This window comes from Triticum urartu, chromosome 5A (assembly GCF_056163025.1).
Source record: "Triticum urartu cultivar PI428250 chromosome 5A, HENAU_Tu73, whole genome shotgun sequence".
Taxonomy (NCBI): Eukaryota; Viridiplantae; Streptophyta; class Magnoliopsida; order Poales; family Poaceae; genus Triticum; species Triticum urartu.
This window is the reverse complement of record NC_141877.1, coordinates 425,754,197-425,766,468: the sequence shown is the minus strand read 5'-3', so window position 1 is coordinate 425,766,468 and position 12,272 is coordinate 425,754,197. Positions and strand designations below refer to the sequence as shown.

The 12,272-nt window shown below is 41.3% G+C and overlaps 2 protein-coding genes across 2 annotated transcripts; both read right to left on the bottom strand.

The window, feature by feature from the left end:
* Nucleotides 1–210: 210 nt before the first annotated feature.
* On the bottom strand, nucleotides 211–10,464 carry LOC147971733 (uncharacterized). Its single transcript, XM_087524091.1, has 4 exons — nucleotides 10,439–10,464; nucleotides 9,915–10,365; nucleotides 942–1,218; nucleotides 211–854 (listed from the first exon to the last, which is right to left on the bottom strand). Exons 1-4 carry the CDS (start codon nucleotides 10,462–10,464, stop codon nucleotides 211–213), a joined length of 1,398 nt encoding a protein of 465 aa, XP_087380217.1.
* Nucleotides 10,465–10,510: 46 nt separating this feature from the next.
* On the bottom strand, nucleotides 10,511–12,030 carry LOC147971732 (uncharacterized). The gene is made up of 4 exons (XM_087524090.1): nucleotides 11,128–12,030; nucleotides 10,893–11,048; nucleotides 10,797–10,832; nucleotides 10,511–10,678 (listed from the first exon to the last, which is right to left on the bottom strand). Exons 1-4 carry the CDS (start codon nucleotides 12,028–12,030, stop codon nucleotides 10,511–10,513), a joined length of 1,263 nt encoding a protein of 420 aa, XP_087380216.1.
* Between the last annotated feature and the right edge of the window lie 242 nt (nucleotides 12,031–12,272).

Sequence of the window (12,272 nt, the reverse complement as noted above, 5' to 3'; positions counted from 1 at the left end):
ACAATTAAAGCAGCTCTTTTTGCATAAGGAAAGAAGAGGATCAGCATAATACGGAGGAATATAAGATGGCGGCTTAAACAATGTTGAGCGCCACACATGTGTGCGATGGCACGACAAAATTAAGTGTTTTTTACCCTATTACATGACTCCCCGAGTCCAGATAATGAAGCATTGTTTTAAGCAAGGCATAAATATAAGTCGCCCGATGGATCACTCGTTTTGTTCGCCCGAAGCTTCCGGTTCATCCCTTTCTGCTCCTCCGTCTGTTTCCCTGTCCTGGAAGGTTGACGATGACCATTCAATGCCACTCAAAGCTTCAAATTCAGCTTCATCATCAATTAACCCAGCCGGATCGACTTCAGGGGCGAAGGTATGCTTACGAATTGGAGGGATTAGACTGACTGCTTCATAATGTGGCGTTGGGATTCTCTGATTCTGGTTGTCATAACCCGGCTGGTACTTGGTAAGGTCCGTGTCATTACCAATAAGAGTGGCCACAGGATGTATTTCCTTCACGCAGGCGGCGAAATTCTTATGGTCAAATGGGGTGTCCTCTTCCTTCAGGCTCGGATATCCAAGGGCGATGTCGGCCGGGTCCAGCTCTGGTAGCCACGCCTTGGCCTGGCTTAATGCGGCTATGGCTCCGGCTCTTGTAGAGGCCCGTCTTAACTCTTGGACCCATTGAGGCAGCACGACAAGCCGCCTTAATACATCCGCCAGGAGAGTAGGAACTTCATTCGACAAGGCCACGGCAGATAAAGCTCGTTGTGACCCGGTATAGAGTTGTTCTACCAGTGTATAAACCGCGTTCAGCTTGATTAACATGCTTTGGTTAAGGTTGGAACTCCTGGGGCCTGTATTACAAAATCAGGTGAGTCGGTGACAGTTTAGATATTTGTTGAAAAAGATTTAAAATATCTAACACTTGCAGAATAACTTGCCAAAGATTGCTGAGACCATCTGACAGATATGGCGTTTTAAGCCGGATAACTCAGCAGTTGTTTCTGCAAGAGTCGCCTCCGCTTTCTCCGCCCGGTTGATCAAGGCGACCTTTTCATCAGCCCAAGCCTTCTTATCTGCTTCAAAGCTCTTTTTCAATTTCTCTTGTTCAGATACACTGAACTCAAATTTAGAGTTGGCTTTTTGGGTTTCAGTCTCCCGAGCTTCCAGACGATTCTTCAAATCAGAAATCTCTGATTCAAATTGATTCATGGCGGTCTGTATGAATGTCGGGTTACAGTCAGGATCATCATAATGGAACATTAAATCCCAAAGCATTTTGCAAGCAAAGATACTTGGCACTTGGGGGCTAATGTATGCTGAAGAAAGCTGTTTACAATAGTGGTTCATCAAAAATAAAGTCCCAAGCACTTTGCAAGCAAAGGTACTTGGCAGTTGGGGGCTAATGCATATTGCTATTCAAACTACTTGATTAAAACATGGTAAGGACCGGGTCAAACATGTTGTCTAAACCGGCCATTGGGTGCTACAAGATAAGCCGGTTTTCTTGCATGTATTACTAAGCTGGTATTAAGTCTACAACATATTTCATTATAAGCAATAGACTTGGGGGCTGGTGTAATAAGGATAAGTAAAGTATAGTGCTACCTCTTGAGCTTGCGTTGGTTTTCCCCGAAGAGGAGAGGATGATGCAGCAGAGTAGCGTAAGTATTTCCCTCAGTTTTTGAGAACCAAGGTATCAATCCAGTAGGAGGCCACGCTCAAGTCCCTCGTACCTGCACAAAACGATAGCTACTCGCAACCAACGCGATTAGGGGTTGTAAATCCCTTCACGGTCACTTAGGAGAGTGAGATCTAATAGAGATAATATTTTTGGTATTTTTGGTATAAAGATGCAAAGTGAAAAGTAAAAGGCAAAGTAAAAAACAAAGCAAGATTAAAGTGATAGAGATTGATATGATGAGAATAGACCCGGGGGCCATAGGTTTCACTAGTGGCTTCTCTCAAGAGCATAAGTTTTCTACGGTGGGTGAACAAATTACTATTGAGCAATTGACAGAATTGAGCATAGTTATGAGAATATCTAGGTATGATCATGTATATAGGCATCACGTCCGTGACAAGTAGATCGAAATGATTCTGCATCTACTACTATTACTCCACTCATCGACCGCTATCCAGCATGCATCTAGAGTATTAAGTTAAAAACAAAGTAACGCTTTAAGCAAGATGACATGATGTAGAGAGATAAATTCATGCAATATGAAATAAACCCCATCTTGTTATCCTCGATGGCAACGATACAATACGTGCCTTGCTGCCCCTTCTGTCACTGGGAAAGGACACCGCAAGATCGAACCCAAAGCTAAGCACTTCTCCCATGGCAAGAACTACCAATCTAGTTGGCCAAACCAAATGGATAATTCGAAGAGACTTGCAAAGATAACCAATCATACATAAAAGAATTCAGAGAAGATTCAAATATTATTCATAGATAGACTTGATCATAAACCCACAATTCATTGGTCTCAACAAACACACCGCAAAATGAAGAAGATTACATCAAATAGATCTCCACAAGAGAGGGGGAGAACTTTGTATTGAGATCCAAAAAGAGAGAAGAAGCCATCTAGCTAATAACTATGGACCCGAAGGTCTGAGGTAAACTACTCACACTTCATCGAAGAGGCTATGATGATGTAGAAGCCCTCCGTGATGACGGCCCTCTACGGCGGAGCTCCGGAACAGGCCCCAAGATGGGATCTCATGGATACAGAAAGTTGCGGCGGTGGAATTAGGTTTTTGGCTCCTGTTCTGATCGTTTGGGGGTACGTGGGTATATATAGGAGGAAGAAATACGTCGGTGGAGCTTCGAGGGGCCCACGAGGCAGGGGGGCGCCGCGCCCCCCACCCTCGTGACCGCCTCTTCGATGCCTTGGCGTACGGTCCAAGTCTCCTGGGTCTTATCCGGTGAGAAAATCACGTTCCAAAAAGGATTTTTCTGTTTGGACTCCGTTTGATATTCCGTTTCTTCAAAACACTGAAATAGGCAAAAAAACAGCAATTCTGGGCTGGGCCTCCGGTTAATAGGTTAGTTCCAAAAATAATATAAAAGTGGAAAATAAAGCCCAATATAGTCCAAAACAGTAGATAATATAGCATGGAGCAATCAAAAATTATAGATACGTTGGAGACGTATCAGGCATCCCCAAGCTTAATTCCTGCTCGTCCTCGAGTAGGTAAATGATAAAAAGAGAATTTTTGATGCGGAGTGCTACTTGGCATAATTTCAATGCAAAATTTCTTAATTGCGGTATGAATATTTAGATTAGAAAGATTCAAGACAAAAGTTCATATTGACATAAAGAATAATAATACTTCAAGCATACTAATAAAGCAATTATGTCTTCTCAAAATAACATGGCCAAAGAAAGTTATCCCTACAAAATCATATAGTCTGGCTATGCTCTATCTTCACCACACAAAGTATTTAAATCATGCACAACCCCGATGACAAGCCAAGCAATTGTTTCATACTCTAACTTTTTCAAAACTTTTTCGATCTTTACGAAATACATGAGCGTGAGCCATGGATATAGCACTATGTGGAATAGAAGGGTGGTTGTGGAGAAGACAAAAGGAGGGGAAGATAGTCTCACGTCAACTAGGCGTATCAACGGGCTATGGAGATGCCCATCAATAGATATCAATGTGAGTGAGTAGGGATTGCCATGCAACGGATGCACTAGAGCTATAAGTATATGAAAGTTCATCAAAAGAAACTAAGTGGGTGTGCATCCAACTCGCTTGCTCACGAAGACCTAGGGCAATTTTGAGGAAGCCCATCATTGGAATATACAAGCCAAGTTCTATAATGAAAAATTCCCACTAGTATATGAAAGTGACATAACGAGAGACTCTCTATCATGAAGATCATGGTGCTATTTTGAAGCACAAGCGTGGTAAAAGGATAGTAACATTGCCCCTTCTCTCTTTTTCTCTAATTTTTTTATTTGGGACTTTTTTCTTTTTTATGGCCTCTTTTTTTGTCCGGAGTCTCATCCCGACTTATGGGGGAATCATAGTCTCCATCATTCTTTCCTCACTTGGGACAATGCTCTAAAAAAATGATGATCATCACACTTTTATTTTTCTTACAACTCAACAATTACAACTAGATACTTAGAACAAATATGACTCTATATGAATGCCTCCGGCAGTGTACCGGGATATGCAATGAATCAAGAGTGACATGTATGAAAGAATTATGAACGGTGGCTTTGCCACAAATACGATGTCAACTACATGATCATGCTAGCAATATGACAATAATGGAGCGTCATGATAAACGGAACGGCGGAAAGTTGCATGGCAATATATCTCGGAATGGCTATGGAAATGCCATGATAGGTAGGTATGGTGGGTGTTTTGAGGAAGGTATATGGTGGGTGTATGATACCGGCGAAAGGTGCGCGGTACTAGAGAGGCTAGCAATGGTGGAAGGATGGGAAAAAGTGCATATAATCCATGGACTCAACATTAGTCATACAGAACTCATATACTTATTGCAAAAATCTAGAAGTTATCAAAGAAAAGTATTACGCGCATGCTCCTAGGGGGATAGATTGGTAGGAAAAGACCATCGCTCGTCCCCGACCGCCACTCATAAGGAAGACAATCAATAAATAAATTATGCTCCGACTTCATGACATAACGGTTCACCATACGTGCATGCTACGGGAATCACAAACTTTAACACAAGTATTCTTTAAATTCACAACTACTAAACTAGCATAACTCTAATATTATCACCTCCATATCTCAAAACAATTATCATGATTCAATCTTCTCTTAGTATTCAATGCACTCAAAAGAAAATTTCACAAATCTTGAATACCAAGCATATTAATATTAAGCAAATTACCATGCTATTAAGACTCTCAAAATAATTTAAGTGAAGCATGAGGGATCAATAGTTTCTTTAAAACAAACCACCACCGTGCTCTAAAAGATCTAAGTGAAGCACATAGAGCAAAAATTATAACACTCAAAAGATATAAGTGAAGCGCATAGAGCAAAACTACATAGCTCAAAAGATTTAAGTGAAGCACGTAGAGTATTCTATCAATTTCCAATTCAAGTATGGCTCTCTCAAAAGGTGTGTACAGCAAGGATGATTGTGGAACACTAACAAACAAAGACACAAATAATACAAGACGCTCCAAGCAAAACACATATCATGTTGGTGAATAAAAATATAGCTCCAAGTAAATTACCGATGGAAGTGGACGAAAGAGGGGATGCCTTCTGGGGCATCCCCAAGCTTTAACTTTTTGGTGTCCTTGTATTATCTTGGGGGTTCCATGGGCATCCCAAAGCTTAGACTCTTGCCACTCCTTGTTCCATAATCCATCAAAAGAATTCACCCAAAACTTGAAAACTTCACAACACAAAACTCAATAGAAATCTCGTGAGCTCCGTTAGAGAAAGAAAACAAAAGACCACTTCAAAGTACTGTAATGAACTCATTATTTATTTGTATTGATGTTAAACCTACTGTATTCCAACTTCTCTATGGATCATACCCTATTTTACTCAACATAGATTCATCAAAATAAGCAAACAACACACGAAAAACAGAATCTGTCAAAAACAGAACAGTCTGTAGTAATCTGTAACTAACGCAAACTTCTGGAACTACAAAAAATCTACCAAAATTAGACGACCTAGAAAATTTGTTTATTGATCAGCAGAAATTTGAATCAGTATTTTATCACGTTCTGATGATTTTTAATAATTCGGGCACTGAACGCAAAGTTTCTGGAAATTACAGCAAGATCAAATAACTATCATCCAAGAAGATCCAATAGGTCTAACTTGGCACAAACACTAACTAAAGCACAAAACCACATCCAAACAGAAGGTAGATGGGTTATTTATTCCCTAACAGAAGAAAAACACAAGAAACTAAAAATAAAATTGGGTTGCCTCCCAACAAGCGCTATCGTTTAACGCCCCTAGCTATACATAAAAGCGAGGATAGATCTAGGTATTGCCATCTTTGAAAGGCAATCCATAAGTGGCTCTCATAATGGTTTCATATGGCAATTTTATTTTCTTTCTTGGAAAGTGTTCCATGCCCCTTTTTAATGGAAATTGGAATCTAATATTCCCTTCCTTCATATCAATAATCGCACCAACCGTTCTAAGGAAAGGTCTACCAAGAATAATAGGGCAAGAAAGATTGCAATCTATATCAAGAACAATGAAATCTACGGGCACATAATTCCTATTTGCAACAATAAGAACGTCATTAATCCTTCCCATAGGTTTCTTAATAGTAGAAACCGCAAGATGCAAGTTTAGAGAGCAATCATCAAAATCGCGGAAATCTAGCAAATCACACAAAGTTTTGGGGATAGTGGAAACACTAGCACCTAAATCACACAAAGCATAAAACTCATGATCTTTAATTTTAATAGTTGGTTCCCACTCATCATAGAGTTTTCTAGGGATAGAAACTTTCAACTCAAGTTTTTCTTCATAAGATTGCATCAAGGCATCAACAATATGTTCGGTGAAGGCTTTCTTTTGACTATAAGCATGTGGAGAATTTAGCACGGATTGCAACAAGGAAATAAAATCAATCAAAGAGCAACTTTCATAATTAAATTCCTTGAAATCCAATATAGTGGGTTTAGCAACATCTAAATTTTTATTTCTTTCAATCTCACTTTCATCAATTTCATCATCAAGATCTAAATACTCCGAATTTTTAGAACGCCTTCTAGGTAAAGGAAGATCATACTCAGTTTCATCAAGATTCATATTGCAAAGCAAAGATTTGATAGGGGACACATCAATAACCTTTAGGTCTTCATCTTGATTTTCATAAGAATTGGAAGAACACGCTTTAATAAAGGCATCTTTGGAAGCACGCATCCTAGCGGTTCTTTCCTTGCACTCATCAATGGAAATTCTCATAGCTTTGATAGACTCATTGATATCATGCTTAGGAGGAATGGATCTAATCTTTAAAGAATCAACTTCAAGAGAAATTCTATCAACGTTCCTAGCCAAATCATCAACTTTAAGCAATTTCTCCTCAAGCAAAGCATTAAAATTCTTTTGTGAATTCATAAACTCTTTAACACTATTCTCAAATTCAGAGGGCATCTTATTATAATTTCCATAAGAGTAGTTGTAGGAATTTCCATAATTATTAGAAGGATTACTTGGGTATGGCCTAGGATTAAAATTCCCTCTATACGCATTGTTACCAAAATTATTCCTACCAACAAAATTCACATCCATAGATTCATTGTTATTCTCAATCAAAGTAGACAAATGCATATCATTAGGATCAGAAGAAACACTCTTAGTGGCAAATAATTTCATAAGTTCATCCATCTTTCCACTCAAAACATTAATTTTTTCTATCGCATGCACTTTTTTATTAGAAGATCTTTCAGTATGCCATTGAGAATAATTAACCATAATATTATCTAGGAGTTTAGTAGCATCTCCTAAAGTGATTTCCATAAAAGTAACTCCCGCGGCCGAATCTAAAAGATTTCTAGAAGCAAAATTCAATCCGGCATAAATTTTTTGTATAATCATCCACAAATTTAAACCATGAGTAGGGCAATTATGTATCATTAATTTCATTCTCTCCCAAGCTTGTGCAACATGTTCATGATCAAGTTGCTTGAAATTCATAATATCGTTTCTAAGAGAGATGATCTTAGCAGGAGGAAAATACTTAGAGATAAAAGCATCTTTGCACTTGTTCCAAGAATCAATACTATTTTTAGGCAAAGACGAAAACCAAGCTTTAGCACGATCTCTAAGCGAAAAAGGAAATAGCTTCAATTTAACGACATCATTATCGACATCTTTTTTCTTTTGCATATCACATAAATCAACGAAGCTATTCAGATGAGTAGCGACATCTTCACTAGGAAGGCCGGCGAATTGATCTTTCATAACAAGATTCAACAAAGCAGTATTGATTTCACAAGATTCAGTATTGGCAAGAGGAGCAATCGGAGTGCTAAGGAAATCATTATTGTTGGTATTGGTGAAGTCACACAATTTGGTAGTATCTTGAGCCATCGCGACAAACAAGCAATCCAACACACGAGCAAACAAAAGGCAAGCGAGAAAAAGGCAAACGGAGAAGGAGAAGGAGAAGGAGGAGGAGAAGGAGAAAGAGAGGGCGAATAAAATGGCAAAGGTGAAGTGGGGGAGAGCAAAATGAGAGGCAAATGGCAACTAATGTAATGCGAGAGATAGGGATTGTGATGGGTACTTGGTAAGTTGACTTTTTGCATAGACTCCCCGGCAACGGCGCCAGAAATTCTTCTTGCTACCTCTTGAGCTTGCGTTGGTTTTCCTCGAAGAGGAGAGGATGATGCAGCAGAGTAGCGTAAGTATTTCCCTCGGTTTTTGAGAACCAAGGTATCAATCCAGTAGGAGGCCACGCTCAAGTCCCTCGTACCTGCACAAAACGATAGCTACTCGCAACCAACGCGATTAGGGGTTGTCAATCCCTTCAATCACTTACGAGAGTGAGATCTGATAGAGATAATATTTTTGGTATTTTTGGTATAAATATGCAAAGTGAAAAGTAAAAGGCAAAGTAAAAACAAAGCAAGATTAAAGTGATAGAGATTGATATGATGATAATAGACCCGGGGGCCATAGGTTTCACTAGTGGCTTCTCTCAAGAGCATAAGTTTTCTACGGTGGGTGAACAAATTACTGTTGAGCAATTGACAGAATTGAGCATAGTTATGAGAATATCTAGGTATGATCATGTATATAGGCATCACGTCCGTGACAAGTAGATCGAAACGATTCTGCATCTACTACTATTACTCCACTCATCGACCGCTATCCAGCATGCATCTAGAGTATTCGGTTAAAAACAGAGTAACGTTTTAAGCAAGGTGACATGATGTAGAGAGATAAATTCATGCAATATGAAATAAACCCCATCTTGTTATCCTCGATGGCAACGATACAATACGTGCCTTGCTGCCCCTTCTGTCACTGGGAAAGGACACCGCAAGATCGAACCCAAAGCTAAGCACTTCTCCCATGGCAAGAACTACCAATCTAGTTGGCCAAACCAAACGGATAATTCGAAGAGACTTGCAAAGATAACCAATCATACATAAAAGAATTCAGAGAAGATTCAAATATTATTCATAGATAGACTTGATCATAAACCCACAATTCATCGGTCTCAACAAACACACCGCAAAATGAAGAAGATTACATCAAATAGATCTCCACAAGAGAGGGGGAGAACTTTGTATTGAGATCCAAAAAGAGAGAAGAAGCCATCTAGCTAATAACTATGGACCCGAAGGTCTGAGGTAAACTACTCACACTTCATCGGAGAGGCTATGATGATGTAGAAGCCCTCCGTGATGACGGTCCTCTCCGGCGGAGCTCCGGAACAGGCCCCAAGATGGGATCTCGTGGATACAGAAAGTTGCGGCGGTGGAATTAGGTTTTTGGCTCCTGTTCTGATCGTTTGGGGGTACGTGGGTATATATAGGAGGAAGAAGTACGTCGGTGGAGCTTCGAGGGGCCCACGAGGCAGGGGGCGCGCCCTAGGGGGGGCGCCCCCCACCCTCGTGACCGCCTCTTCGATGCCTTGGCGTACGGTCCAAGTCTCCTGGGTCTTATCCGGTGAGAAAATCACGTTCCAAAAAGGATTTTTCTATTTGGACTCCGTTTGATATTCCGTTTCTTCGAAACACTGAAATAGGCAAAAAAACATCAATTCTGGGTTGAGCCTCCGGTTAATAGGTTAGTCCCAAAAATAATATAAAAGTGGAAAATAAAGCCTAATATAGTCCAAAACAGTAGATAATATAGCATGGAGCAATCAAAAATTATAGATACGTTGGAGACGTATCATATAGCGACATGAGTTATACCTCAGATTTTTGGTGTATCTGTTTCGCCATGTCAATTTCCAGGTCACGGCTGTTGTGCACTTGATTTATATAACCAGAGATGATTTCTCCAATACTTAGGTGAGTATAATCAGTGACATCCAGCTTGGCTTTGCGGCGTTCCAGAAGTTCTTCCTTGGCGGAGCACTTGGCTAGCACGGTGGGTCTCCCCGATTCAATGAAGTCAGTCTTGATGATCTCGACGTCCGGGTCATCCGCTTTGGCTGGGCTAGGGATCTCCGGGTTTTCAGAGCCGTCAAGGGTTTGCTCGACAGGCGGATCAGTGGCAGGCGCTGGAATGTCGTGGATCGGTTCAGGCGGCGGCTCATGAGCGGAGGTATCAGGAGCAGCAGTTCTGAGCTCTGGTTGGTTTAAGATCGGCCCTTCGGTCGGCTTGTTCTTCTTCGCCCTCTTGCTGGGCTTCACTTGTATGCTTAGTACAAATCAAAAAGGTTAGTACAAAAAATAGTGGTAAGATAAGCACAAGATAAGCAGATTATTATTACCCTGGAGCGGTTTTGAAAGCCGGCATATTGGTGCATTGATTCACCAGATGAAGGTGAAGTTCCCTGATAATTTTAGTCAGATGAATTGAGTGGTTGACGAATGAAACCCGCCAAGGGGTAAAAAGAATGTAAATCGGAGATGACCTCAGCCCGGCGCTTCCTTGTTACGTCAGGTAAGCCGGAGGAGAGTTCCGCATCTTTGCTGGTCCGGGTCTGCCTCCGGCTCTCATGAATATGTCGCTTCAAAAGAAATTGAGGATCTTGGTAAGCTAAAGGATGGGGAAAATCTTACTTTCCGGGTTACTCTTCGGATTTTCTGCCTCGGCAAAGGCTCGGAGTCGGAGGAAATTATAGTTACCTCTTCAATCACCACATGACTTGCTCCGGTATCCTCCTGATGATAATCAAGGTCAATAAGATGGTTAAAAAAGGAGCCTAAAGAGTCAAGAGCTACCTCTGACTCGGAGGTATCGTCCAAATGAAGCAGGTCTGAGGCGCTGGGTTTATTCCCTTTCTTCCGGGCAGCGGCTTTCCTGGTGGCTTTCTTGGCTTTTCGGGCTTTCTTTGCAGCCTCATGGTCATATTTGACCTTCCAAAATTCGTCATCAGCCTGTAAATTACAGCAAAGGTTTTGAGTAAAGACGAAATTGCTAAAGTTGAAGGTAAAAATGCTCAAGTCAATAGCTTACCGCTGGAGCCGGGTTAGCTTTGCAGAAGGGACTTAGGCCTACTTTCCCACAATCTGCCAGGCTCTCATTCAGAAGATACTTGGTCATGTCATCGACAACATCCTCAGGTAAGTCATCAGGACTGTGCCGTAGAGGGTCATTCTTTTGGCCTGTATAATTGCACATCAAGCCGGGGCGACGGCTCAAAGGAATAACCCGCCAGGCAAGCCAAACCCGGACCAGATCAATGCCATTTAGGCCGTTCCCCAGAAGAGCCTTGACCTTGCTCATGGTGGGGGCGAGTGTTAGACGTTCAGCCAGAGACAACTTATCTGGCAGGGGGTGAGTTGACTCCAGGCGCAGGGCGCGAAAGCCGGGTAGAGGGTTCTCGTTGGCCGGAGAAGTGTCTTGACAATAGAACCATGTTTGGTTCCAATATTTAGGGTGACTCGGCGGTTCGGCATATGGAAAAAGATAGTCTCTCCGCCGCTGGATTGAGATTCCACCGAGTTCTAACCTGGGCCCGTTGACGCGTTCACTCTGACGGTTCAAATAAAATACCTCTCTAAAGAGTAGCAAGTTGGGTTCTTCTCCAAGGTACACCTCACAGAACACTTGAAAATTGCAGATATTTGACACGGAATTAGGTACGATGTCTTGAGGTCGCAGGTCAAAAAGGTGCAGGACGTCTCTGAAAATTTTTGAGCTGGGTGGAGCAAAGCCCCGGTTCATATGATCAGTGAAGACAATAACTTCTCCTTCCTTGGGTTGAGGTTTTTCTTCTGTCGGTTCAGGAGCACGATAGGACATGACTTCCTTCTTCGGCAGATAACCAGTCTTCACGAACTCATTAAAGGTGTTATCTGTGACGATAGATTTAACCCAGTTGCATGTAACGGGTGCTTTGGGATCCTTGGGCGGCATTATGGAGATGGAAGCCTATGACAAGATGGAAATTCCGGTTCAAATTTAAGCCGGAGGAAAACATTTCAATTCATATTCAAGATGGCGGCTTACCAAGGGGCCTAAGGACATATGGCTAAATGTATCAGATTATTCAAGACGCCATGAGCATCATAAACAGTCAAGTTATTTAAACTACCATGGGTGGTCGGAATTATTGATTATCATCTTTTTAAGCCGGCGATAAGAGTCGCCATGGCTAG

Excerpts from the sequence above, each read along its gene's own strand:
- LOC147971733 (XM_087524091.1), bottom strand. The coding sequence starts at position 10,464 with ATGCCGGCTTTCAAAACCGCTCCAGG. Across the intron at positions 1,219-9,914 it reads AGATACACCAAAAATCTGAG|ACCGCCATGAATCAATTTGA; the intron begins GTATAACTCATG and ends ACATTCATACAG. Across the intron at positions 855-941 it reads GATGGTCTCAGCAATCTTTG|GCCCCAGGAGTTCCAACCTT; the intron begins GCAAGTTATTCT and ends TTTGTAATACAG.
- LOC147971732 (XM_087524090.1), bottom strand. The coding sequence starts at position 12,030 with ATGCCGCCCAAGGATCCCAAAGCACCCGTTACATGCAACTGGGTTAAA. Across the intron at positions 11,049-11,127 it reads AAGCTAACCCGGCTCCAGCG|GCTGATGACGAATTTTGGAA; the intron begins GTAAGCTATTGA and ends TGTAATTTACAG. Across the intron at positions 10,833-10,892 it reads ACGATACCTCCGAGTCAGAG|GAGGATACCGGAGCAAGTCA; the intron begins GTAGCTCTTGAC and ends GATTATCATCAG.